The sequence below is a fragment of the Drosophila serrata genome, unplaced genomic scaffold, assembly GCF_035046125.1.
Source record: "Drosophila serrata isolate PLE 108 unplaced genomic scaffold, ASM3504612v1 contig_376, whole genome shotgun sequence".
In the NCBI taxonomy this organism is placed as follows: Eukaryota; Metazoa; Arthropoda; class Insecta; order Diptera; family Drosophilidae; genus Drosophila; species Drosophila serrata.
The window spans coordinates 540,306-564,370 of NW_028257274.1; the positions used below are offsets into that span (position 1 = coordinate 540,306).

General features: G+C 46.9%; 12 protein-coding genes across 13 annotated transcripts; 8 read left to right on the forward strand and 4 right to left on the reverse strand.

Annotated features, from left to right (window-relative positions):
- Positions 1–66: 66 nt before the first annotated feature.
- Positions 67–2,683, reverse strand: LOC110189736 (uncharacterized). The gene is made up of 2 exons (XM_020959934.2): positions 2,433–2,683; positions 67–2,372 (listed from the first exon to the last, which is right to left on the reverse strand). The coding sequence occupies exons 1-2, from the start codon at positions 2,663–2,665 to the stop codon at positions 278–280; spliced, it is 2,328 nt and encodes a 775-aa protein (XP_020815593.2). The 5' UTR covers positions 2,666–2,683; the 3' UTR covers positions 67–277.
- A 236-nt stretch (positions 2,684–2,919) lies between these two features.
- Positions 2,920–4,019, reverse strand: Fadd (fas-associated death domain protein). 2 transcript variants are annotated; one of them, XM_086839487.1, is made up of 2 exons: positions 3,272–4,019; positions 2,920–3,195 (listed from the first exon to the last, which is right to left on the reverse strand). In XM_086839487.1, exons 1-2 carry the CDS (start codon positions 3,921–3,923, stop codon positions 3,191–3,193), a joined length of 657 nt encoding a protein of 218 aa, XP_086695613.1. In that variant the 5' UTR covers positions 3,924–4,019; the 3' UTR covers positions 2,920–3,190. The 2 variants fall into 2 exon arrangements, with proteins under 2 accessions (XP_086695613.1, XP_020817568.2); XM_020961909.2 differs by having other exon boundaries at positions 2,973–3,923.
- Positions 4,020–4,085: 66 nt separating this feature from the next.
- LOC110190910 (pre-mRNA-processing factor 17) lies at positions 4,086–6,359 on the forward strand. The gene is made up of 3 exons (XM_020961570.2): positions 4,086–5,116; positions 5,189–5,667; positions 5,736–6,359. The coding sequence occupies exons 1-3, from the start codon at positions 4,414–4,416 to the stop codon at positions 6,267–6,269; spliced, it is 1,716 nt and encodes a 571-aa protein (XP_020817229.2). The 5' UTR covers positions 4,086–4,413; the 3' UTR covers positions 6,270–6,359.
- On the forward strand, positions 4,309–4,904 carry LOC110190911 (uncharacterized). The gene has a single exon (XM_086839488.1). It carries the CDS (start codon positions 4,309–4,311, stop codon positions 4,411–4,413), a length of 105 nt encoding a protein of 34 aa, XP_086695614.1. The 3' UTR covers positions 4,414–4,904.
- A 144-nt stretch (positions 6,360–6,503) lies between the features above and the next one.
- On the forward strand, positions 6,504–8,910 carry LOC110191048 (transmembrane protein 181). The gene is made up of 7 exons (XM_020961772.2): positions 6,504–7,213; positions 7,278–7,534; positions 7,592–7,672; positions 7,744–7,843; positions 7,906–8,183; positions 8,239–8,341; positions 8,400–8,910. Exons 1-7 carry the CDS (start codon positions 6,763–6,765, stop codon positions 8,777–8,779), a joined length of 1,650 nt encoding a protein of 549 aa, XP_020817431.2. The 5' UTR covers positions 6,504–6,762; the 3' UTR covers positions 8,780–8,910.
- Positions 8,911–8,980: 70 nt separating this feature from the next.
- ND-42 (NADH dehydrogenase (ubiquinone) subunit ND-42) lies at positions 8,981–10,668 on the reverse strand. The gene is made up of 3 exons (XM_020961186.2): positions 10,603–10,668; positions 9,229–10,354; positions 8,981–9,157 (listed from the first exon to the last, which is right to left on the reverse strand). Exons 2-3 carry the CDS (start codon positions 10,351–10,353, stop codon positions 9,062–9,064), a joined length of 1,221 nt encoding a protein of 406 aa, XP_020816845.1. The 5' UTR covers position 10,354; positions 10,603–10,668; the 3' UTR covers positions 8,981–9,061.
- Positions 10,669–10,917: 249 nt separating this feature from the next.
- Positions 10,918–12,429, forward strand: Cchl (Cytochrome c heme lyase). Its single transcript, XM_020961660.2, has 3 exons — positions 10,918–11,249; positions 11,343–11,960; positions 12,019–12,429. The coding sequence occupies exons 2-3, from the start codon at positions 11,371–11,373 to the stop codon at positions 12,272–12,274; spliced, it is 846 nt and encodes a 281-aa protein (XP_020817319.2). The 5' UTR covers positions 10,918–11,249; positions 11,343–11,370; the 3' UTR covers positions 12,275–12,429.
- A 66-nt stretch (positions 12,430–12,495) lies between these two features.
- On the forward strand, positions 12,496–13,916 carry LOC110189391 (oxaloacetate tautomerase fahd2, mitochondrial). The gene is made up of 3 exons (XM_020959445.2): positions 12,496–13,107; positions 13,172–13,299; positions 13,365–13,916. Exons 1-3 carry the CDS (start codon positions 12,846–12,848, stop codon positions 13,851–13,853), a joined length of 879 nt encoding a protein of 292 aa, XP_020815104.2. The 5' UTR covers positions 12,496–12,845; the 3' UTR covers positions 13,854–13,916.
- On the reverse strand, positions 13,890–14,912 carry mRpL35 (mitochondrial ribosomal protein L35). The gene is made up of 2 exons (XM_020959458.2): positions 14,602–14,912; positions 13,890–14,530 (listed from the first exon to the last, which is right to left on the reverse strand). Exons 1-2 carry the CDS (start codon positions 14,624–14,626, stop codon positions 14,025–14,027), a joined length of 531 nt encoding a protein of 176 aa, XP_020815117.2. The 5' UTR covers positions 14,627–14,912; the 3' UTR covers positions 13,890–14,024.
- A 5-nt stretch (positions 14,913–14,917) lies between these two features.
- Mitofilin (inner membrane mitochondrial protein mitofilin) lies at positions 14,918–18,809 on the forward strand. Its single transcript, XM_020959433.2, has 8 exons — positions 14,918–15,203; positions 15,477–15,706; positions 15,770–16,240; positions 16,411–16,559; positions 16,625–17,320; positions 17,511–17,669; positions 17,732–18,020; positions 18,074–18,809. Exons 1-8 carry the CDS (start codon positions 15,159–15,161, stop codon positions 18,249–18,251), a joined length of 2,217 nt encoding a protein of 738 aa, XP_020815092.2. The 5' UTR covers positions 14,918–15,158; the 3' UTR covers positions 18,252–18,809.
- Positions 18,175–22,389, forward strand: Idh3b (isocitrate dehydrogenase [NAD] subunit beta, mitochondrial). Its single transcript, XM_020961927.2, has 5 exons — positions 18,175–19,597; positions 19,767–19,808; positions 19,873–19,965; positions 20,764–20,880; positions 20,941–22,389. Exons 1-5 carry the CDS (start codon positions 19,556–19,558, stop codon positions 21,751–21,753), a joined length of 1,107 nt encoding a protein of 368 aa, XP_020817586.1. The 5' UTR covers positions 18,175–19,555; the 3' UTR covers positions 21,754–22,389.
- A 41-nt stretch (positions 22,390–22,430) lies between these two features.
- LOC110191168 (uncharacterized) lies at positions 22,431–23,657 on the forward strand. Its single transcript, XM_020961928.2, has 4 exons — positions 22,431–22,606; positions 22,670–22,750; positions 22,809–23,131; positions 23,199–23,657. Exons 1-4 carry the CDS (start codon positions 22,431–22,433, stop codon positions 23,429–23,431), a joined length of 813 nt encoding a protein of 270 aa, XP_020817587.1. The 3' UTR covers positions 23,432–23,657.
- Positions 23,658–24,065: the final 408 nt, after the last annotated feature.

The window sequence follows — 24,065 nt, forward strand, 5'->3', positions numbered from 1 at the left end:
AGTTTTTGAGGGATTTCCCTACTTTCTTAACAATTATTGGGCGTCTCTAGATTAAGTAATAACATGTTTTATGGGCGTCGAATTAGAAAATATTCAACAAAATATATATATATATATTTCAGACCTAAACATATAGTACAATTGCTAGAAATACAACAAGCATTACTTTCCCTCCTCAGAAATCGACCCACCCTCCAGGCGGTCATCGATCAGGCTTATCAGAGCTGACAATCTATACACCATAAAAGATAACATTTTAGGTCAGAGACCCTGACCCTCAATTGCTATCCGTGGTCTGCGAGGGAACAAATATATCCAGGGACTTGAGCAGGGCCTCGCCGGAGGGATCGCGACCTTGGAAGCGGCGGAACACCTCCGCCGTTGGCACTGAGCCCCCGGAGCTCAGGAAAGTTTGCTTATATCGTCGTCCAACCGCAGCATAGTTATCCTCATTGCGCTGTTCCGCGAAGCTGCTTGAGATATCGGCGGCTATGAGGCGGGAGTATAGATGGCTAAACTGAGCGGCAGCCCAATCGCCTGCGAAGATGTCGGTGAGGGAGCAGGGATGGGCGTCCAATTTGTCCAGCGGCATACAATGATACACAGGCCACAGCTTACGCACAATCTGCAGCCAGAACGCGTTCGAGCGGTGCAATTCCACGTCAAGATCAGCCAGATAAAGGTCCTGACAGAGATTATAGCCTGCCAGTTGGGTCTTCAGCAGGCGCATCTTCTGTGAGAGCTCAGCATCTAATGGCTCACCGCTGCTGAAGTGACCAGACAGACTCCTAAGTACAGTGGGATCATCCAAGAAGTTGCTCATCACATGTCCGGATACCTGGGAGGCATCCCACTCGATATTCGACAGGCCTGCCAGATCGCTATAGCCTGCCTGGGTGAGCATGTGTTGCAGTCCACTGCCAAAGGTCTTAAAGAGCATCTGGAGATCATCGTAGCACAGAAGTGGTGGCTTACTCTCGGCCGAACCTTGCGGCGGCTCAGAGAAATTGAAGATCAGAGCGCAGAGAGGAGTGAGTCCAGCCGTCTTGTTGCTGTTCCTTATGCCCACCATCCAGCCATTGTTGCGTCCGAACTTGTGCTCCTTGGAATAGCAGTCCACATAGAAACCACCCACTGGCGTTGAACTGTTGGGCGAGTCCGCATCGAACACGTCGTAGAACTTGACAGCGGGATGCCAGACCTCCGCCTTGGGTTGCTCCACTATCTGGATACCGAAAAGCTTTTCGCTTAGAGCGAACATTCCGGATAGAACCCGCGGCAGTGGGAAGAACTCACTGATCTTTTGCTCCTGCAGACCATGCTCGGCGGCCAGCTGCTTGCGTCGCCAGTAGGCCACGTCGTAGGCCTCTAGTTTGTAGTCACAGCCGCAGTCCTGGGCAAAGGTTTGCAGCTTCTCCAGCTCCACACTTTGAGCTGGGCCGGAGAACTTTAGCAGCTTTGCAAACATTTGTTTGAGGTTGTCCACGCTGCCTACCATCTTGGTCTGCATCGACATTTCCGCGAAGTTGGTGTAGCCCAGAAGATTAGCCTGTCGCTGGCGCAGCCCTCGGATCTTTTCCAGGTGCGTGCTGGTCTCCAGGGCCTTGCTCTGCTGCGAAGAAGCCTTCACTACATTTGCCCTCCACACATTCCAGCGCTGCAGTCTCTCCGGGCAGTGTTTAAGGAAACCGTCGACAACCTGGGGCTGAAGTGTGATCTTCCAGGGTCCTTCCAACGGCTGGCTTGAGTCGACAGCTGTTGCCTCTAGCAGAGCGGGTGGAAAGTCCCTTACTAGGTTAAAGTCGGACACTACATGACCGAACGAGTGCACTGCCATGTTGACCTTGTTTTTGAAACTGGCTCGCTCCCGTCCCAAGTGGGTAAGCAACTCCTTGAGTCCGTCCTGTTTATCCTTATCCAGCATCAGGCCGTTCAGCTTTCCCTCTAGCAGAAACTTCTGCCGCAGCCGCTGCTCGTCCGCTCCGGAGACAGTAGTGGCTTCCTGGAGTGCCTTATAGACTGTCGGGTTGCAAAACTTGGCCGCCCGCGCGTTTCGGGCCCTCTCGTGGATGTTCATGTACGATTTTGTGGGAATCAGTGTAGAGTTGCCCAAATACAGAGCTTTGCCCACACCCCAGGTCGTTTCCAGCGGCCCGGTGACGGCGTCCAGTTCCCGGAAGATGCCGGCGGCGTCCAGCTGCCTGCCACTCTGTATGTCGCTTTCCAGCGCCTTTACTGACTTCTCCACCGCCGAGGCTTGCTGCCCTATGGCGCCCAGGCACATCTCGATCGTGATGTCACTGAAGGCAGGCAGACCGTCTGGCTTGAGCACGCCCTCACCCAGTGTGCCCTCCTCTCCAATCTCCGGTACCCTGAATGATTTATTTCCATTAATGCCTCCACGATGCACGACGGGTAACCAATATACTCACAGCACTATATAGCCCGGCCGGCTCTCGGATGTGTGGAGGGGAGCGCTAACCGCGGCCCGGATAAGGGGCACGGGCGCTGGACGACGTCGCAGGAGGTTCAGCATGTCCTTAGGTACCAGATACGTCCAATCCCAGAGTGTGTGCTCCGGATTTTCCAAGCAATCGAAAAAAAAAGGGCACGGAACAGCGTTTACACAACACGCCTGACGGCCAGTGCTGCCAGATCTGGCCATCACTACCTAGCCAAGACCCAATCCTAGGTTAATAACTTTGGTAGCTAGTGAATAAAATTGAATTTATAAAAATTAGATTAAATATCCAATGTTTTTAACCGTAATTAAAAGCAATATAACAGATTTATTTTCAACATGTAAGTGTCTTGCATTTTGCAAGAACTTGTGTGTTTCTACCTGGTAATTCCTCATATTTTAAAGGGGAGTCACACATTCAGAGATAAGCAGTTTGTTATTACCATCATAAAAACACATTTATTAAACAGAAAATATAATGTAATATATTTTTATATTTCTTATAAGACAATTGGAATTATAAATTAAATAATTGTTTTTCTTTAACATTTAACAAAGAGAAAACTTTCTTTCTTAGCAATTAACAATCTGGAAGCATATTGGATATTTGTTTGCCTCAAAAGATTAACTTGAGGAAGTTACAACAAAAGGCACATTTTCTGGCTTGAGCTTATCTTGGCTTCTGTGGGGAATCACCTTGTTGTTATCAAACCGTCAGATAAATTGCAATCACTCTAACGCAGGTAAGTATAATTTAGTAGGACATTATTTGCTCAACATTCTTTCGCAGATCATTGCGCCCGCACTCACCCAAGGCACGGCAAAGGCGAATGAGGAAGTGCTTCGGATCGTGACAGTCATCCTCTTCGATCAGCTGCAGCAGGCGAAGGATCTGAGACTTCAGATCGTGCGGAAACCGTGCTTCGATGTTGTCCATCGAACCCTCGCCAATGCCCGCCGCTCGGCCCAGGCGACGCCAGAAGCGTCCGAGTTCCTCGGAAATCTTCTTGAATACGGCAGCCCGCTTGCGCTCCGTGAACGCAGCCGGGGATGTGGACATCTGTGTGGGTGGGAGAGGCGCTGAGAGAGAAGCAGCTGTCTGTCTCGTAGCGCAGGCCACCTGTGGTGCGCCGATCCGCAGTTGCTCGCGGAGTTCCTCGGCGAGACGCAGTTCCTGGTAACGGTTCACCCGACCTTGGGCTGGTGGTGGTGTGTAGCCATTCAAAGCATCTATTAGCTTTGGCTGATTACTGGACATCCTGTGCAGCAGGTTCACGTTGTCCTCGGACAGTTCGTCCGCCCGTTCCAGGCAGTCTATGAGATCCTCGACACAGCGAATGCAGTCGTACCGCCGCTGCGACCCAATCTCAGTGATGAACAGAGTCTTCAGCTCATTGATGTCCGAGCAGCCCTCCTTGGCCATCTGCTTCAGGATGTCGTAGCTCCAGTGGTTGCGCATCATTGTGATTAATAACACGGCCAATAGCGCTAACTACCAATTTCCAAAGTTGCCAAGCCCAAAAATCTTTCTTTCGCATAGAGGTGGCAAGATTTGTCTAATCGACGCTAATCGATTATTAATTACAAAAATTGAGAGATGCCATCTCTAATGATTAAATATATTAAATATTTGGCAATAAACCATATTAATAGCACATGTCCAAGTTAAAGATGAATTAAAAATTAAAAAGATAACTACATGTGCGTTTCAAATAACTTTATAAATACTTAAAAGGCACTTTTTTGCGTCAATTTCTCGTATTTTGATTCCCACCGATAACCGATAGCAAAGCGATCAGAAAGCAAATGCCATCTCTATAGGTCGGCTAAGAAAACACAGAAAATTGATGGAAATCTCCATAAACGTCTTTGTTTTCCTGCTCTACACCCTGGTCGTTATCTACCTTCAGCATTTCGTCAACAAGTATACGGAGTTCGTGCGCAGACTCTAGATGCTGGGCCTGCAGACGTACGGCAGCTCCTCGGAGGGCGAATCGGACCATGAGGACGCCGCCAAATCCCCTCCTGCGCCCGTTCCCGCTCATTTGCTGCCAGTGGACAAGACGCACTCGATTTCAACGGCAATAGCGGTGTGTGCTGCTCCCGCTGTGGTTCCCATCGGGGCTTCGGCGGTGCCGCGGACCTTGGATCCGACGCTGAAGGAGGTGTTGTACAATCCCCGCTACGAGGAAATGTACACGCCAGTAAAAGGACCCGAGCACCCGGACATGACCATGCAGCAGCGGGCGCCGCGAAACACACTGGCAGGATATGTGGAGAAGGCGCACATCAACGCTTTTGAGTTCGAGAACCAACGACGCACCTTTCATACCTACGGCTATGCCCTGGATCCCAGTGTGGACGAGATGGCCGATGGGCAGTCATATGTGGGAGATCTGCAGTCCGCGTACGATGACAACGGCAAAACAGTTTTCGAAGCGCCTAAGGCGAAAAAGCTGCGTAAGCAGGAGAAAAACGACAATCCCGAGGACATCGAGGGCTTTTTAGGACCATGGGGCAAGTTTGAGAACGAGGTTTCGGTGGCCAAGCCCAACGATCAGGAGCGAGCGGAGCTAGACGAGCTGTTATCCAAGCGGCACAAACGAGGACGCATTCCCGAGGACAAGCCGCTCGAGGAGAAGTCCACATTGCACAGTGAGTACGACGAAAAGTGAAAGAAACTTCTGCTTTCATGGCCTTTGATTTAATCTATATTATCCTCCACAGTCAAGGATGCCTACGACTACCAGGGCCGCTCATACCTCCACGCTCCGCACGATCTGGGCGTAAATTTGCGTTCCAATGCACCGCCACCAAAATGCTTCCTGCCCAAGGCTCACATACATACCTGGACGGGACACAACAAGGGCATCTCCTCCATTCGCTGGTTCCCCAAAACCGCTCATCTGCTTCTCTCCGGCTCCATGGACTGCCGTGTGAAGCTGTGGGAAGTGTATGGGGAGCGACGTTGCATTCGCACCTTCTCAGGACATAGACAGGCCATCAAGGACATTGCGTGGAACAACAGGGGTACAAACTTCTTGTCTGCCTCCTACGATCGCTACATAAAGCTTTGGGATGCGGAAACGGGAGATGTGGTATCGCGATTCACCACCCGCAAGATGCCTTTCTGTGTAAAGTTCCATCCCGACAACAGCAAGCAGCACTTGTTCGTGGCCGGCACGTCCGACAAGAAGATTATTTGCGTAAGTAGTTTCTATACTTGAATCCTCCATAAATATTTATCATTATATCATTATCATTATTATCACAGTGGGACACTCGCAGCGGTGATATTGTTCAGGAGTACGACCGTCACTTGGGATCAGTTAGCACAATCACTTTTGTGGACGACAACCGTCGGTTTGTAACCACTTCGGACGACAAATCGATGCGCATCTGGGAATGGGACATACCCGTGGACATGAAGTACATCGCTGATCCGACCATGCATTCCATGCCGGCCGTCACCCTGGCACCCAATGGCAAATGGATGGCCTGTCAGTCTCTGGACAACAAGATTGTCATATTTTCTGCCCTCAACCGCTTTAAGATGAATCGAAAGAAGACCTTCACCGGCCATATGGTCTCCGGCTATGCCTGCCAGCTGGACTTCTCGCCTGACATGAGTTATCTGGTATCGGGCGATGGCGACGGTAAGTGCTACATTTGGGACTGGAAGACGACGAAGATGTACAAGAAGTGGCAGGCGCATGACGGCGTCTGTATCAGCGCCCTCTGGCATCCGCACGAGGCCAGCAAGGTGGCTACCGCTGGCTGGGATGGCCAGATCAAATACTGGGACTAAATCCTAGTCTCAAACTAAGAAAAATGTATAGTTGTAAGCCAAAACGGACGTGTAAATTGATTGATTATATTGCATACCTTTTATGTCTAACCCGATGTGTTTGATAACGAGTGGAAGGGGAGGATAATGTGTGGCATTCCTTGTCCCATGACAGGCCCTCTTTCTGCGGAACTTTATTTACATTCAGCCTTCAGATGTGATAACAGTGGGCATGCGCAGTGCATGGGAAACTGCAAACAACTCGGCGAATGGACCCAACCACCCCCGCAGCCGAGCCAAAACATATGCGAGTGTTAGCTAAAATCGATATTTTTCACTTAAGGCGCACAAAACGTCGAGCGGATAGTTAAACACCTTACAAATATCTCGGAAAATCCACATATATTCAAAGTTAACAAGTTCTAGTACTGGCCGGAGAGGAAATGCTGTGAAAGCGATCGAGGGAATCATCAGCAGCTAGTCATCAGAGAGAGAAATCATCCTGCCAGCGGCCATGGCCAAGCCCCACTCGGATGCAGATGCCTCTGGCCTGGGCTATGCCTACCAGCTGCCGTCCGGAGGCCTTCTGCTTCGCCTGAAGTCGTCTCTCTCGCAGTTCAGCGATTTGTTCAGCGACTTCAGCAGGTACATCTCGCCCGCCTATCATCACGACCGCTGCGAGAGGTCCGTCCACATGCGGCTCTACTCGATGCACAAACGCGAGTTCGTCATGGTCTTCCTGGGCTTCTTCACCTGCTTCGGTCTGGGCATTGTTATTGGGTTGACGGGTCCACCCATAACCAGCACCTCCTCACTGACTGCACAGCAAATACTGGCCAACACATCGCTGGCCCACAGTCCCACGGTGCTGGCAACAGGACCCTTTGCCATGAAGTCGCCTCTGACCACCACCTACTCGCAGCAGCTTTGGCTAATAGCAAAGGTAGTGACTGATAACAACGATGGTGGGTTCTCAGCTTAGTTATATCTTTTTCGTAAAACTATTCTGATGGCTTTTCATTTTTGTAGACGAGCGCTACGACAAGAGTTTCCAGGTCAGCGTCTCCATCGATGGCATCAACGAACAGCACAAGCCGCAAAATGTTCTGGGCTCTGGAGTATCCCATAATCGGACACGGCACCTGCTCTGTGTGCGCAACGATTGCGAGGAGTTTACGTTGATGCATCTGGGATTTCTGGACTACGCTCACTACATCATTACAGTGCGTTTCTATGGGTTGGAGTCGTTTCACCAGAAGTACAACATTCGAAGCATCACCTTCTACGTGAGTGGGTTACAGTTCTCATTTGTGTTTAAATATAAAGTTAACTATTCTTCTCAGTTCAAGACATACAGTCCAGAGTTTACGCAGATAGAGATCTGGTTTAGGTGCATCTTCCTGCTGTTCACGTTCATTGTTATCGTAAGTAAAATTGTTTTATCTTCTCTACAAAAAAGCAGGCTAACTTAATCTGAATTATATTTCCCTTTCAGTGTTGGTATGCTCACACCCTGCGGAAATATCCCATATACGATTGGTCCATTGAGCAGCGATGGTTGTCGGTTCTGCTGCCGCTGCTACTGCTCTATGACAGTGAGTATATCCTTCACTGAAAATTATACTGTGATGGTATGATTTTTCTTCTCCCTTTGCAGATCCATTCTTTCCGCTGATATTTCTTATGAATTCCTGGCTGCCTGGCATGCTGGACGCCATTCTCCAGGCTACGTTCCTCTGTGCCCTGCTCATGTTCTGGCTATGCATTTACCATGGACTGCGCCAGAACGAGCGCAGCTTTGTCCGCTTCTATATGGTCAAGGTGATTGTTGTCTTGCCAATATGGCTATGCGCCATTGTCCTGGCCACCTGGGAGAAGTGCAACGAGCTGAGGGATCCCACATATAGTCACTTTGTGGATACGAAGAATTACAATGTAAGTGTAAGAAGTATTTTATAAAAATTCAATTACGTATTACGTTCTTTTTCAGGGTTTTAAGATGTTCTTCTATATTGCCTGCTGCATGTATGTCTTGTATCTGGTGCTTCTGCTGCTTAGAGCCTATACCGAGCTCCGTTCCATGCCCTATTTTGGTGAGAGTTAAGACAGGATCCAGATAGTCTTTAATATACATTTTCGTCTTGTTCCTAGATATGCGCCTAAAGTTTCTCACGCTTCTCATGCTGTTCGTCCTGTCCATATCCATCACTGTGACCACTTGCCGCTTCGGATTTGGCATCTTGGAGGACAACTTCGTGGCCTCTCTGAACACCACCTATCGTAGCTCGGCGCAGTTCATGTGCTTTTACGGGCTGCTAAATTTCTATCTGTACACCATGGCGTATGTGTATTCACCGGATGGACGCTTTGCCCAGGCCGAGCTGGCGGTTACCAAGGATAATCCAGCCATCTCCATGATTGATGACTCCGATGAGGACGTGGTTTACGGTTCTGATGAGGAATCACGGCGACCCCTTACATCGGTGGGCGGCGGCGGTGGTGGTGGAAAGAACGACTACGACAGCGATTAATCGTAGCGCCAAGAAGCTCCATGAGATTCCAAACACAATGTTCCAAAGCGCAAGCGAGGGTTATAGTGCTAGATAAGTGTACAAAATATTCTCTAACATTATGCATAAATTAAACGAATTTCCGAAATTAATGTTAGATGTTTGATGACTAGTCTACGAAGGGGAAGGAATGCGTTTCTTACTCTGAATCGTGTCGAATGATTATTTTACTAGATTGTTTATTAGATAATTAACACATTTCGCCAGATGTTTTCTCAAATTCAAGAGCATAGCAAAAACCCTCTAGATGGCCTCGTTGATGCCCATTTTCGTTTTGGTGAGCAGACCGCTATCACCCATATCCGCATTGTAACCAGGGCGGAACTTCATGCCGGGAGCCTACAAAGAAAACACAAGGGTAATTCTGAAGATGCAGGAATGGAACCACTGAGAGGGAGAGCTTCACTCACATTGTACCAGACATCGCGCCAGACCTTGCTGTCGTCGGCGCTTCGGAGCAACTCGGGAACGTCGAAGCGCGGTACATTGAAGTAGTTCATCAGGTCGGACTTTTCGCTGCAGTACTTAATACGGGCCTCGGTCCACTCGTTCTCCAGATGGAAACGCCAGTCGAGCATCTTCTTGTTGTGGGAATCAGCCTCAAACTGGGCAAAGTCGATGCGTTCAATATCCTCCACAACAACCTCGGTCTCACCGCCGGCAGTCCAGTCGTAGATGAGCAACTCGGCGTGGGTGGAGATGTCCTTGAGATACTGCTGTTTGTACAGCATCTCCACATCGCGCAGATACGCGTCGCTGAACACCTTTGACTGCACCTCGTAGTCCACGTTGCGTGCCTTGATCTCCTTCTTAACGGCCTCCACCGGCCGGTCCAGGTAGATGACCAAATGCGGCTTCAGCAGCTCACCGATGGTGTTCTGGCGGAGCTCGTTGTACACGGAACGAGCGCCGCGGGATATGTAGCCCTGGCGGAACATTGCCTCCATGAAGACGAAGTCCGAATAGGGACTACGTTCCAAGACAACGCCCTGTCCGGTGCTGAGAATGTGTTGCAGAGCATCAATATACTGCGAATAGCGCAGCATGTACATGCGAATCTGGAACTGGGCGGCCAGGTCGTGGTTCGGATCTTGGCAGAAGTTGCGGATATCGTAGCTACGGCAGCTGGGTGGCAGTTCTGGGTCTAGCTTCCTCAAGTCGAATCCGTACGAATTAATATAAATCAGGTCCAGATCCACGGCCGGGTAGTACTGCATATCCAGCTCTTCGGCCAACTCCTGGGCGAACTTGGTCTTCCCGGAGGCAATGGGTCCCTCGACGCAAATCACCTTTGAGTTCTCGTCGAAGCGCGTGGAGGTCTTGTCGAAGAACGAGCTTATTACGTTGTACTTCTTCGTCTTGTACGGATATGGGGCCGCCTTTGGCACCCGAGGACCACCCCGCATTGTCTTGCCCGAGATGCTGCAACGTTGGAAGGCGGCTGGCAGGCCGTTAATCTGCGCCTGCAGCAGGTTGGGCGACTGCGCGGCACGGCTGACAAGCCGCACCAGGCCAACGCGGAACACGGCGGTCATTCTATAGGCAGGAAGAGGTAAAACTCCGTTAGCACTGGATTGCAAATTAATAATAATAACAATAATCTTGTCCCTCTAGCAGCTGGTAGTGTGTTACATCACAGGAGCTCAGCAGGTTGTGCGGTAATTTCTGGTCATCAGCTAATGATGCACAAGCTGTTACGGTGGTCTCTGCTGCAGACTAGTCGGTGGCTTCCTTGGACTTTCTGGATTCCACGGATTATTGTTTAAAATGCTGTATTAACTTACTTTTCAAGCAAAAAATTCGGATGTCGGCCCAAAAACAACTTGAGCTGTGTAGTCGGTGTTGGAAAACGATTCGGTTAGGGTTGTCATATGCTCGCGAATATATCGAATCCAGAAATGTTTACCCTTTCGGTAGTTTTAAATTTGGTTCAGATATGTATATATAAAATAGATATTCGAATATATATTAAGTAAATATTTTGGCATTAGTTTTTCTTTACATAAAATTACACAATTGGAAAAATATATAATTATTTTTAATGCAATATTAACTGATATCAGCTATTACCAGCAGATAATTATACAACACTGACAATAGAGTTGCCAGGAGTTAACTATTTAATTAACGGTTCGAGATAGAATTTTAACAATTTTTAACAAATGCTTTTGATTTTAGTTCAGTTTAATATGAGTTTAATTTGTCCTAGCATATTTGATATTTTTTAAAACTACTTTCACATTTACACATCGGTTTGCGGTGCTCTCTATTTTCGCCACTTTCAAGAAGCTTGGCAACCCAGACACAACCTTGCTGCATTTTGAGCTCCAACGTTCTAGCAATGAACTAACGAAAATATCAATCAAAATTTCAGCCTTTTCTCTTCAGAAACAGATAGGCACACACCCAGACTTGGGAGCACGAGGTACAGGTGAGTTCTGGCGGTGGAGCCTTCGCTCTGGCCGCGTTCTGTCGCCTGAGAGTTACGCAACTGAGAACTAATAGGATTTTCCTCGTGACACAGATTTCGTTATTAAGCAATCCCGGCAAGCATGGGCAACACAGCGATTACCAGTGTCCGGATGGAGGCCAGCAAGACTGTCCCAGTGGACCACGCCAAGTACATGAGCGCCGGCGGCTCCCCACCGCCGGAGTGTCCCATGCATCAGAAGCATGGCGATGCTAAATCCGCTTCGGCCGTGCCGCCACATCCCAAGATGCAGGCAGCATCAGAGTGCCCGGTACAGCACGACAACAGCGATGTGAATCCGCTGAACATGATGCCGCCAGCCAACCAGCAGCCGGCACCGGACCAGCCCTTCCCACTGCCAACCGACCGTCAGACGTCGACCATTCCTAAGGTGACGGAGGACGGCACCGTTCAGTTCTGGCAGTATCCCAGCCAGCAGATGTTCTGGAACGCCATGTTGCGAAAGGGCTGGCGCTGGAAGAATGAGGACGTCTCGCAAAAGGATATGGGCGACATCATTCGCATTCACAACGCCAACAACGAGCAGGCCTGGCAGGAGGTGCTCAAGTGGGAGGCGCTGCACGCCAAGGAGTGCGGTAATCCACGACTCAAGAGCTTCGGTGGCAAAGCCAAGGACTTCAGTCCACGCGCCCGCTTCCGCAGCTGGCTGGGGTAAGTCCTGACGAGTGCTTTCTTGATTGGAGATCTAAGACCATTAGTTTAATTTCAGATACGAGCTGCCATTCGACAGGCACGACTGGATCGTCGATCGGTGCGGCAAGGATGTGCGCTACGTCATTGACTACTACGACGGCGGCTTGGTGGACAAGGACTATAGATTCGCACTCTTAGATGTACGCCCAGCCATGGACTCTCCCGGCAACGTTTGGGACCGGATGCGTGTGGCCTATATGCGATGGAAATACGAGTTATCCGAGAAGTTTGGCCGCCGAGACGACGGCAAAGTGTCTGCTGGCAGCGACTAGAGGAACCCATAGATATCTGTACAAAATCGGCTTAAGTTATCATCGAATGCAACCGCAGTTGTAGTTGAATGCGTTTAAACTGTTTAGCACTGAAGGAAGCCACAACTGTGCTTCTCTATTTAAATAAAATTAAATTCTGACTTTTAAACACCTAATATTAATGTGTTCTTAATTTGTCGTGGAAGTTTCCTTAGTTAATTTATATAAAAAACTAATTTTTTTAATATCAATAGCGCATCATGTTCCCGACGTCATATGTATATTAAAACAACTCGATTTATAAAAATATATGTATAAGACGAACTAACATTCAAATTGTATTATTTGTATAAAAGATAATATTCATTTAAACATTTTCCTAAGTTAAACAAAGATGTTTCTAGTTTCTATATATGAAATTAACTGATTTTGAATATGGGGGAAAACTTTGAAATTTCAACTGTTTGAGATTTTTTAGGGGGAAAGCAAAAATTCCATCTGGCAACACTGCTCTTGTGCCCCCCATTACGTGGAATCCAATTTACTCGCTGGAGAACCAAGTGGATACCCGATCCACTTCGATCAGTCATAAATGCTAGCTGCCAGAATGAGGTTCGTACAATATCTGCGCAAGGGTGATCTGGTCAAGCGCCTGGGCCTTCTGGCCGAAGATCAGAAGTCCCTGGTGGAGCTCGCCGGCCTGGAGGGAGTGCCCAGTGACCTGAAGACCCTTATTGCGCAAGGCCCCAACCTGGAGGAGCTGGCTCAGAAGGCGGCCAAGCAGCCGCAACTTGAGCTGGACTCTGTCACTCTGCTGCCTCCAATTAGCGATCCTGGCAAGATCATCTGCATTGGTGAGTGATTGGGGGACCTTGACTATGACCTTGTAATAGTGATAATAGAGGGTTTTCTCGGCAGGCCTGAACTACCAGGACCACTGCGACGAGCAGAACAAGCCAGCGCCCAAGGAACCCATGTTCTTCAGCAAGTTCAACAACGCGCTGGTGGGCCCCAACGATAATGTCATCGCCCACACGGCCAGCAATGTACGTAGAGTGTCAGATAACGAGATATGTAGAGGCTTCATCAGATAACACAAAACTTTCCACAGAAAATTGACTGGGAAGTGGAGCTTGTTTGTGTCATTGGCAAGGTCGCCCGCAAGGTGCCCAAGGCACAGGCCATGGACTATGTCTTCGGTTATAGTGTCGCCCAAGACATCTCTGCCCGCGACTGGCAGAAGGAGCGCAACGGCGGCCAGTTTCTCATCGGCAAGTCGATGGACACCTTCCTGCCGCTGGGTCCCTCGGTTGTGCACAAAAGTCTGGTTAAGGACGTCAACGATCTGCAGCTTAAGACCTGGGTGAACGACGTGGAGAAACAGAACGGCAATACCGGCAATATGATCTTTAAGCTGGACGATGTGATCAACCGGTTGTCGGATACCATCACTTTGCTGCCCGGCGATATCATCGTAACTGGAACGCCCAAGGGAGTAGGCATGCACCGCAATCCACCAGAGTTTTTGCAGCCAGGCGATGTTGTCAAGTCGGAGATCGTTGGACTCGGCCAGCTCTGCAACAAAGTCGTGGCCCCTTAAGGCCGGCATTCCTTTATATTTGTTGTATTTGATGTGTTTGTTAAACAATGGCATTTAATCGTTGATATTATAGTTTGAATGGGCCAACGGTGTTTCGCTGCAAGTTTGTTACTGCCACAAATTATTCTCTTTTGTTATCAATATACGAAGTAATGAAATTTAATGAACAGGTTAGACCTTGAAAGTCTTTGACTGTGTGGCAAAGTACTCGTCCCGACTGTGATAGGGCCGATATGGATCGTTAATGTAGTGCTTGGGCCGCCTCCAGTAGCTTGTGACCATCTTGTCCAGCAACCAGCTCTGCGTTGCGTTGGTAAAGACGTGCTGCTTAAGGCGTCGGCGCAGGGCGCCCGACTTCTTGAACAGCTTCTTTTGGCGGCCAGAGTGGGTGCGAATCCAGGCGCCCCATTCCAGACGCTTGAATCGCTTCAGAACTGCCTTGACGGTCTTCCTTTTGCCCTTGATTAGTGAAAACTTGGTCACGTTGCGAGAGGTTGGCGGAGATCCCGTGGCTCCCAGGCTTGCAGGTAGTTGAAGGAATGGCGATGGGGACACCAGCGAGGGAACAGGCAGAAAACTAGGTCGGGCTAGAGTAACGAGACTGGCACGTTGTGTCTGCTGGACAAGGGGAACCAGTGAACTAGAAGCCGGCGACTGACGGCAAACGCTGCGCAGCGCTGTAAGTTTGGGGAATGTAAAAAATCAATGTCTTCATTATAACTATTATAACCAGGCGACGTCTACGCACCGCTTGTCACAAAAGTTCGCAGCATTTCACTCAGTTAACTCGGTAAAACTTAAACTTAAATAACAATTTCTGTTGTCGAGTCGCGTAACACCATCAGCTGCTTGTCATTCTTAGCAAACCGAAACTAAGTGTGACCGAAGCGTGTAAAAATACCACCCACAGGCGTTTTTCCGGCTCCACGGCAGCTGGGCACACTAAAACGCTTCAGAGGGCGCTCTTTCGATATGCTGGTTGCTCTAGACCAAAATGTCTTGCAAATCTGGTTGCTCAAGACCGAAAAGTCTGACAACGCTGGTAAATTGAGACCGAATAGTTTGATAGCGCTGAATGCTCGAGGACGCAGCCAGACTTTCTGGTCTAACGCTGCCAGACATGTCGGTCTCAGCCAGCCTGGCCAGACTGTATTGTGTCGGCGTTCGCTGCGAATGCCACATTTAGACAAATAGCAAAATCAGAGTGTTGGGCTAACACAGCCAAAACCAGGACGATTTGCAGGCTTCCACAGACCACTGACGCCGCTGTACGCCTCCCGACACGAACAATAACCACGCAGCACCATGTATAGGCTAGCGGTGCGAGATCAGTGCAAATGCGCCCTGCAGGTGAGCTTTTTTCGGTGCACCGGCGGCGGCTATGTGATAACGTGAAAATCGATCGTCACGTTTCCCCCTCCGCCCCTCCGGTTGACAGAAATACAACAAGAGGCGCTGGTTATGTCATCTCCTCAAGCCCAGGAAACGGCTGAAAAGCTCCAAAATTCCAGTTGCCCTTGAACCCTTGGTGTCTTACGGTTGTCCCTGGCAGGGGCGGGGCTAGGTTGCCGGTCTCTTCAACTGCTAAATGTGTACTTCATCTGGTGCCTTTGATTTCCACAGCGTTCTCTGCAGCAGACCACGACAAACAACAGGCCGCTCAGCAGCAGCAGCAGCAGTAGCAGCGGGAGCAGTAACAACAATAGCAGCAGCGGAAGTGGAAGCAGGGAGCAAGGTAGGCGAGGATACTATGGCCTACCGCCCCCACCGCATATGCGCGAAGCCGGCTTCGGTAAAGTGGTGCTCTTCGTCTCCCCGCTGGCCGCCGTTGGCGGAGTCATTACCTACGCCAAGTAAACGAACTTGTCATTTATTCTGCAATATAAATCACTTACCAAAATATGACTTCCCTATAGGTACGACATTGACTTCCGCAAAATGGTCGAGGATAAGGTTCCCGGTGCCGGTTCGGTCATCAAGGTTGTTCTGCAGGAGGAGCCACCATTCAAGGGGGTCACCCAGAGTGTCAACGACCAAATCGATAAGGTCAAGTCGGGCTTTAATTCGGTCACCTCCTCTGTGGATTCGGTTACCTCCAAGGTAACGGGTTTGTTTGGCGGCAGCAGCGGAGATGACAAGCCGAAGAAGACCAAGGCAGATTCCGTCAAAAGTGAGTCTGCACCAGAGAAGAAGTCAACGACGCCCCAGGCCAGTAAGACAGAATCAAAACCAGCGGCGAAAGCGGAGAAGGTTGCTTTACCGCCTACGCCACCACCCAAGAAGGAAGAACCACTGCCTCGCGAAGTCGTTGAACTGGAGAAGGCCATCGAGCTGTCAGCCGAGCTGGCAGTGAAGGAGTATAACAACGCTATAAGCGTGCTTAAGAGGTATGACTAGATGTTGTCCTCTTATGTCTATTTGTATTTATGATTTCATCATTCATTGCATGATATTTTAGGAGATCTTGGCACATTGCGCAAACTGTTAATTTTAGAATAGTCTTGTCATAGGTGTGATATACGAATTCAGCAATTTCTCAATTTTCTTAAACATTTAGCTTTAACGACGAAGTACGCAAGGTGGTTGACAAGGCGGTAGAGAATGGCGAGAACTCGCTGTGGACAACGCTAAGAAATCGCGCTAGTGCTCGGGACACGGCAGTGGCCACAGCAGAGCGTGCGGCTCGTCAAGCCCAGGAGAAGATTGGTAAGCCTAAAGATTCATAAATGTGTAAGAAGTTGAGTAAAGCGCAATCTTTATCCAAACAACAGTTGCCTGCGAGATCGCCTTGAGTGCAGCTGCTACGGCGGAGAACAGCAAGAAGGTCGAGGCGGTGCGCGATAAGATCAAGAAGCTGGTGGATCACATAGCCAACGTCAAGGACGAGCTCTACCGGCACAAGGACACGGCCAGCGTGTCGGACAAGTACTGGCGCAATGTGGAAAAGGCCCGCAACTATTTTATTGACGAGATCGAGTCTATCTTCCCCGGCTTAAGTCTGGCGGATAAGCAACTTAACTTGTCAAAGGAGGACCTCGACTTGTTTATCCTGCACGCCTATTCCCATGTGCTGGCCTACCAGAAGGAGCTGCAGCGTCTGCAAACCGATGGCGAGCTTCGCTTGAAGCGTGCCATTGACTCTGTACGCGGCGACAATGATTCGGAGGCGCTACGTGCCCAGCTGGAATACCTTTTGGAAGCCGAGAGGCGCAAGTTGGCCGTGGAGAGCCAGAAGAAGATCTTCCAGATCCACGCCGAGTCTGACAAGCAGCTGCGTATGCAGCTGAAGAAGCAGGCGGAGGCCCACACCGATCACATCAAGGATATCGTGGCTCAGCGGGAGACGGATCTGACGCGCAGCTTTAAGCGGGAGTTGGAGGATAAGTTGGCGGCCGAAAAGGCCAACTACAAGCTACAGCTGGCTGCCATGCTTGGTAAGCTGCGTGGCATGGATGCGGCTCTAGCGGGTAAGTTCCTTATGGGTTCTTTTTTGGGCTTTGCTAGTGTATTTTGGCTAGACTTGTAATCGGTTTAATGAATCCACAAAACATGCTGCTCGCTTAGAGATAGAGGATGAGTTTCAAGGTATTCTCCTTAGAAGTGACCACCCTAAATTGGAATTTCTTTTGCTAACTCATTTTTTTCATCACTTCACAGAGCGTGCGGATGCGGAGCGTACTGCCAATCAGGCACAGGCCTTGTGGGCCGCCTGCCAAGCTCTGTGGGCTTCGGTGCGCTCTGCCACTCCTGGAGTGCACTACTCAGAGAAGCTGCGCCCTCTGAAGAACGAGATCAATGCCATTGCCAAGGTGGCCAGTAAGTTACAAATTAAATTTAAATAAAAAGCCGATTAATGTATCGTATGAAATCACTTGCAGAAGGCGACGATCTGGTGGCGGCTGTGCTGCAGAGCATGCCGCAGGAGGCTCAGGAGCGTGGTGTCTATCCCGAGGATGCACTGCGTGAGCGTTTCCTCAACGTAGAGCGCGTAGCGCGTCGTCTGGCCCTGGTGCCGGAAGAGGGAGCCAGCCTGCCCATCTATTTACTGTCCTATCTTCAATCGCTGTTCATCTTGCGACCCGATAATCCCATTTCCAAGGACGAACTCGAGAACAAACCTTTCGACTACAGCAAACTGGACACCTATGATATCCTAAACCGGGCCAGGTAAGTGGTAGCTTCAATACCAATTAGCTTTTTCTATATTTTATATCTTAAAGGTACCACGTGGATCGCAGCGACTTCCTGCAGGCGCTAAAGTACTTGAATCTGCTGCAGGGTGCGTCCCGCAAAATAGCCGGGGAGTGGATGAAAGAGGCACGCCTCATGCTGGAGACGCAGCAGGCGGCTAACACCCTGATGGCCCACGCTGCTGCCAGTGGCCTGTTGTATTTGTAGACTACGTCCCCTAAATCAATCCTCCAGAAACACAGATTCACATTATGATTTGTTATTAGTCCAGGAGAATGCGTGAACTAGAGCCCGTAAACGCGAAAGATAAATAGCAATATGTAATTTGTCCTTTAAGAGAAAAAACAGTTTAAATGAAAAGAAATAACCCTTATATATTTGTAAAATTTTGTTTAGCTTCAATTATACAAATTATATATAGAGAAACTACATAAAATTCACAACAAATACACACCTTTGGGGACATCCTGGCGGCTCTGTTGAATGTCTGCTGGAGAATGCCGAATCAAATTGGTCGAACATTAATCAAAAAGCCGTCTTATTCTTGAGGGTAACGAGAGCGTCTTTCCCTGTATGATTAATCAGGTTAATGCTTTTCGATCTGGTACTGATTGGGTTAGATTACAATCCGCCTTTAAGGTCATATCCCTTAGCAAGCATTGTGATTAGTAAAGGGTAGCAATATAATAGATCCCTTCACGTAACATTAATAATCTGGCATAAATATGTTTCAAATCTTACGAATAAAAAATCTTTGTTTAGTAACATTTTATTTATGGTTTCTTGTATCATTAAAATTTGATATTTCATTTTTTTATACATTTATCTATTTTTCATTTTATATTTTATATTTCCTATTTTTTATTTTTAAGCGAGAAAATTTAAAGCTTTAAGCCATGTTCTATACGGAAAGTTCTATATTTAATGATTTTAATTTATTTTACATTTGATTAAGGGTATTAAAAAACGCGTATATTTATTTTAATCTAAGTAAGGATAGTTTTAATAAGTAGGAAACAAGGGATAATAAAAATATGTTTAATTTTCGAAACTAAAATACAAGTTAAGCCCTGGTAGCAGTGCTGCCAACCTATTCAGCCCAAAAAAAGCTATACTACAATATGAAATAGCTAAAAAATTGTCAGATCTGTGCTAAGGTTTAATAGTTGCAGTAGTTTGTAAAAGGCTGAAAATATTTCTAATTCAAAAATAACACAGTTTAGGTATAATGATAAATTAGCATAATTTTTTGTTAAAATGATCAACTTTACTAGGCTTATAATTAAAGGTTAATTCAATTTTTAGAATAAATGATGTTCATGTTAAGATATGCTAGATCTAGCCCGAAACAAGCTAAATTGACAGCACTGGCAATCAGCTGTGGTGGAACTTCTCGGTTTGGCCCGGAAAAAAAGAACTCGAAATTCGATTCAATAAAATTCCCCGTGCTCTCCAGGATTACGGCCTAACTTTTAAGCACCCGTCGAAGCGCTTGGGAACCGAGGAGAAACATGTCGATGCTGGCGAGAACCGTTGGACGCACCTTTATGCAGGTAAATCCACCGCGGGTCTGGGAGCCTCTTACATAAACGCTCGCCCCGCGACGCTGTGCGAATATTCAGCGAGAGCTGGGCCAGCTCTTTTTTTTTGAGGTTATAATCCTAGCCAGCAGCTCACTCGCATCCTTCTGATCTGTGTCCTTTTCAATATATTCTGATTTAGGCTGCGGCAGCTCGTAGTCTGCATACCACGTCGGTCGCCAGGGTGAGTTCCTAGTGCCAGTCACTGTCACAAGGCGGATAACTAATAGGAAAAATCGCTTTTGCAGGATGCGTACGGCGCCAACAGGACCACCTGCACACTGATTCCCGGCGATGGTGTGGGTCCCGAGCTGGTTTACTCACTCCAGGAGGTCTTCAAGGTAGCTATGCCTTACTTGTTAATGATTATATGTAAGAATTAGATATAAATATCAAGTGGTTAAGTCCAAAATACGTCGACAAAAATAATGTGCTTAGTATCCTATCGGAAATATTGAAGACTTTAATTTATCCATTTGAAGTATACATTTTTGATGTAAAATGCGATTTATGTTTATTTATTCTCTGCCAACATCAATTTAGTGCATTTATATCTATTTATAAAGTGATTTTTCCATCTGATATTAACATACTATTGAAAAATCTTTATTTCCGATCAATCCTAGTATTAATATTTCGTTTATTTATTATATTTTATTTTTTATTTGTTACTTTTTAAAGAATTTATGTATTTAATAATTCCCTATACTATAACTCCCCTTTTATTTTATTTTTTATTTGTTACTTTTTAAAGAATTTATGTATTTAATAATTCCCTATCTTATAACTCCCCTTCTATGCCTTCTTAATGTTCAATATATTTGTTTATTCAGTTGGTATTTGTAACCTTTATAAAATACTTACTGTGTGTCATTTTTTTAATCGAGCTGCTTGCAAAATGATTACTTAATATTCACGAAAACGGAAGCAGTACTTAAATTATATAAAACAAAACATTGCCACTTATCTATATCGTAAAGATAAGTGATAAGGTTTAAGATTTATACTGCGCTCTTAATTTGAAGTGTAGTTTTTGATTTATTCTTAATTCGCTTATAACTTGTTATATTTTCAATATATATTATATTTAAACTTTGATTTATTCCCTGATATATAGTAATTTCCTTTGAATCCCTTAGGCAGCCAGTGTTCCTGTGGACTTTGAGTGCTATTTCCTCTCCGAAATCAATCCCGTACTAAGTGCTAAGCTCGAGGATGTGGTAGCCTCCATCCAGAAGAACAAAGTGTGCATAAAGGTGAGCTTAAATCGCATAAGACGTTCACAATAAAATCTTACTAGTTTCTATCTCCTGCAGGGCATTTTGGCCACGCCCGATTACAGCAATGTGGGTGACCTGCAGACGCTCAACATGAAGCTCCGCACCGATCTGGATCTGTACGCCAACGTGGTTCATGTTCGCAGTCTGCCCGGTGTTAAGACCCGCCACACCAACATCGATACGGTGATCATTCGTGAGCAGACCGAGGGCGAGTACTCGGCGTTGGAACATGAATCAGTACCCGGTATCGTTGAGTGTTTGAAGATTGTCACCGCCAAGAAGTCAATGAGAATTGCCAAGTTCGCATTTGACTATGCCACGAAGAACCAGCGTAAGAAGGTCACTGCCGTGCACAAGGCCAACATTATGAAGCTGGGCGATGGCCTCTTCCTCCGCTCCTGCGAGGAGGTCTCCAAGCTCTATCCGCGCATCCAGTTTGAGAAGATGATTGTGGACAACACGACCATGCAGATGGTGTCCAACCCCAACCAGTTCGATGTGATGGTCACACCCAATCTGTATGGCGCCATCGTTGACAACTTGGCTTCCGGCCTTGTTGGCGGTGCTGGTGTCGTAGCTGGTGCCTCATACTCGTCGGAGACCGTGGTGTTCGAGCCGGGTGCACGTCACACATTCGCCGAGGCTGTCGGCAAGAACGTGGCCAATCCCACTGCCATGCTGCTGTGCGGCGTGAAGCTGCTGCGCCACATCAACCTGCCCACCTACGGCGAGGTTATCCAGAATGCCATCAACAAGGTGCTGAACGATGGCAAAGTGCGCACCAAGGATCTGGGCGGACAGTCGACCACGCAGGACTTCACCCACGCTGTCATCCGGAACATGGCCTAGACGACGACGCAGACCTCAACCACCATCGATGGGCAACAGCGTTGGCGCTTATATAATTGACATTAGACAGTTTTTGTTGTTGCCGCAGCTGCTAAATTTAAATTGTTGAAAAATTACCCTAAGAGTTCTTCTAGTTTCCTTCTACGTCTAATTTTTTTTTATTTGTCCCGATGTCAATATCTGCAATGCATTAATTTTGAGTATTATTTCCGGCGAATATTTAAGTTTAGTCCAATTGAACCGCCCACAAGAAGCCCTGCCCCGAATCCAAAGCCTTGAATCCTTTAGTTTTACCAATTGGCAGTAATACAATAATCCTTGATTATGTTGTAATTATTTACGTATTATTTTCCCTCATTTTATTGATTTTTCAAAAATCCAACTTCTTATTTTATGTTTACCTTGTTGAGAAGCAAGCAAAAAAGAAAAGAAATGAAAACGAAATCACTGATATTGCTAAACCAATTTAACTGATAGCGGACGGCTTGGAGTGGACCCACTCCACTGGAGCTGTGAGAATGATAATAACAATAAACTCAAATCTAAATTAATTATTATTTAAAAGCCATTGTCAGTCAGATTGAGCTGTCTAAATTTTAAGTAATACAAACAAACAAAAAAACCAAAAAAAACAAAGTTGGAAACTTTATTGTGAACTAAGCTGAGCAGCATCTATCATGTCCAGCAGCAAAAACGCACTCCAATCTTTCTGGGAAAGGATGTTCCGGGACTATTCGAAGCATGTCAAGTACTTGCAGACCCAGAATCCGACTTGGGAGCAAATGGTTGAGCTGGAAAAATACCGCCAGGCTATTCTTGATTTCAGATACAATGGAAAGTGCTCCAAACGTCGGTAAGTATGGACTTACTTTCGTTTTGAGTTGCAACTGCTGAGGTCGTCGATATAATTGGTTAGTGAGGGGATACGCATGAAGGAGATGCAGAAATATATGGAAAGTCAGAGAATAAACCAAAAAAGAAAGTTAACTCATGGCAAGTAAGTTATGAAAGTGAAAAATTAAACCCAAGACCTTTAAACTTTAGCAATTTCTTAGACTTTCCATAGGAAGTAACTTACCTCGTCTTCGTGAGCCGCGAGCACAGCTACGCAGTTTAATTCCCGCCCGGAAATTGTTACAACTGAACAACAGAGTCGTTCGGGCTTTAAACTTCTACTCAACTGCCTCCGATCGCCTCAAAGAGCTGGCCAAGAGTAGGCAAAGACCTGTGGAATGTGGAGCCAAACCCTGGAAGCTGACCAGTGCCATGAAGTTTTTTGAGCCCAGTGATCGTCTGCTAAGCTTAGCCCTCCACCGAACGCCTTTCAAGGAGCATCGTGATCCCTATAGGATTTCCTCGAGTGCCCTTTTATATGAAGGTTAAAATAGTATTTAAAAGTTACCAATTAAACTGTATTAAATATTACTTCCTTTTGTTGTTGACAGCTACTCCAAGGATTCTTCGCTTGGCAGAGCCAAACAAAAAGGATCACAAGCGGACCGTCAAAGGTCCATCGAGGCAAGATTGGAACGGAGCCACTCAGCGTATCTGGGAACTGGCCAAGCCAAAGGTGCGCGAGGATGGAATCTACCGTAGGACTCCCTTCAAGGTGTCAGAACGTGCCCTGAGGGCCAAACCCACACCACGAGTCCTAAAGCTAGCCGAGCCAAGAATCTGAAGTGCAGCTCTAAAAAGCACAGGCCAACCATAGATTATGGAGATTGGAATATAGTATGGAAAGGGTTTCCTATTATTCCCATATCTCTGCAATCTGTTCTAAGAAAGTAAAGCATTGATTTTGAATATAATAAAATCCCCATCGTCTTTAAAAGGTGAAAGCGATCTAGGGATAACTCAGTTTTTAGATCTCTTTCACCCTTTATAAGTCGATTGGAGTTGGCCGATATGAATCTTTTCTTTGGAATCAGGAATGAAAAAGGATGTTATAATTGCAGTTTCGATCGATCACAACTAAGCCAAAAAAGCATTAATTTCGATTCAGAAGCCGTTCCTATGCTAGTTTTTATTAGGTTAACAAATCTGCAAACTGAATTTATAATTTTAAAATTTTTAATATTTTTTGAATTTTTGAAAGTTTTAACGATGTAACCCCTTATAAAATTTTACAAAAAATTTGCAAAAAATTAAATTTGGCGGAACATAGCTAGATCGACTCGGATTTTAATGCTGATCAAGATCAAATAAATTATTTATAGGGTCGGAAATGAGTCTTTCACTGTTAAAGCTTTTTTAAAGCTTTTTACCCTGGGCTTAAATTAAAAAACAAGACACATTTGTCACATTCCCTAGTT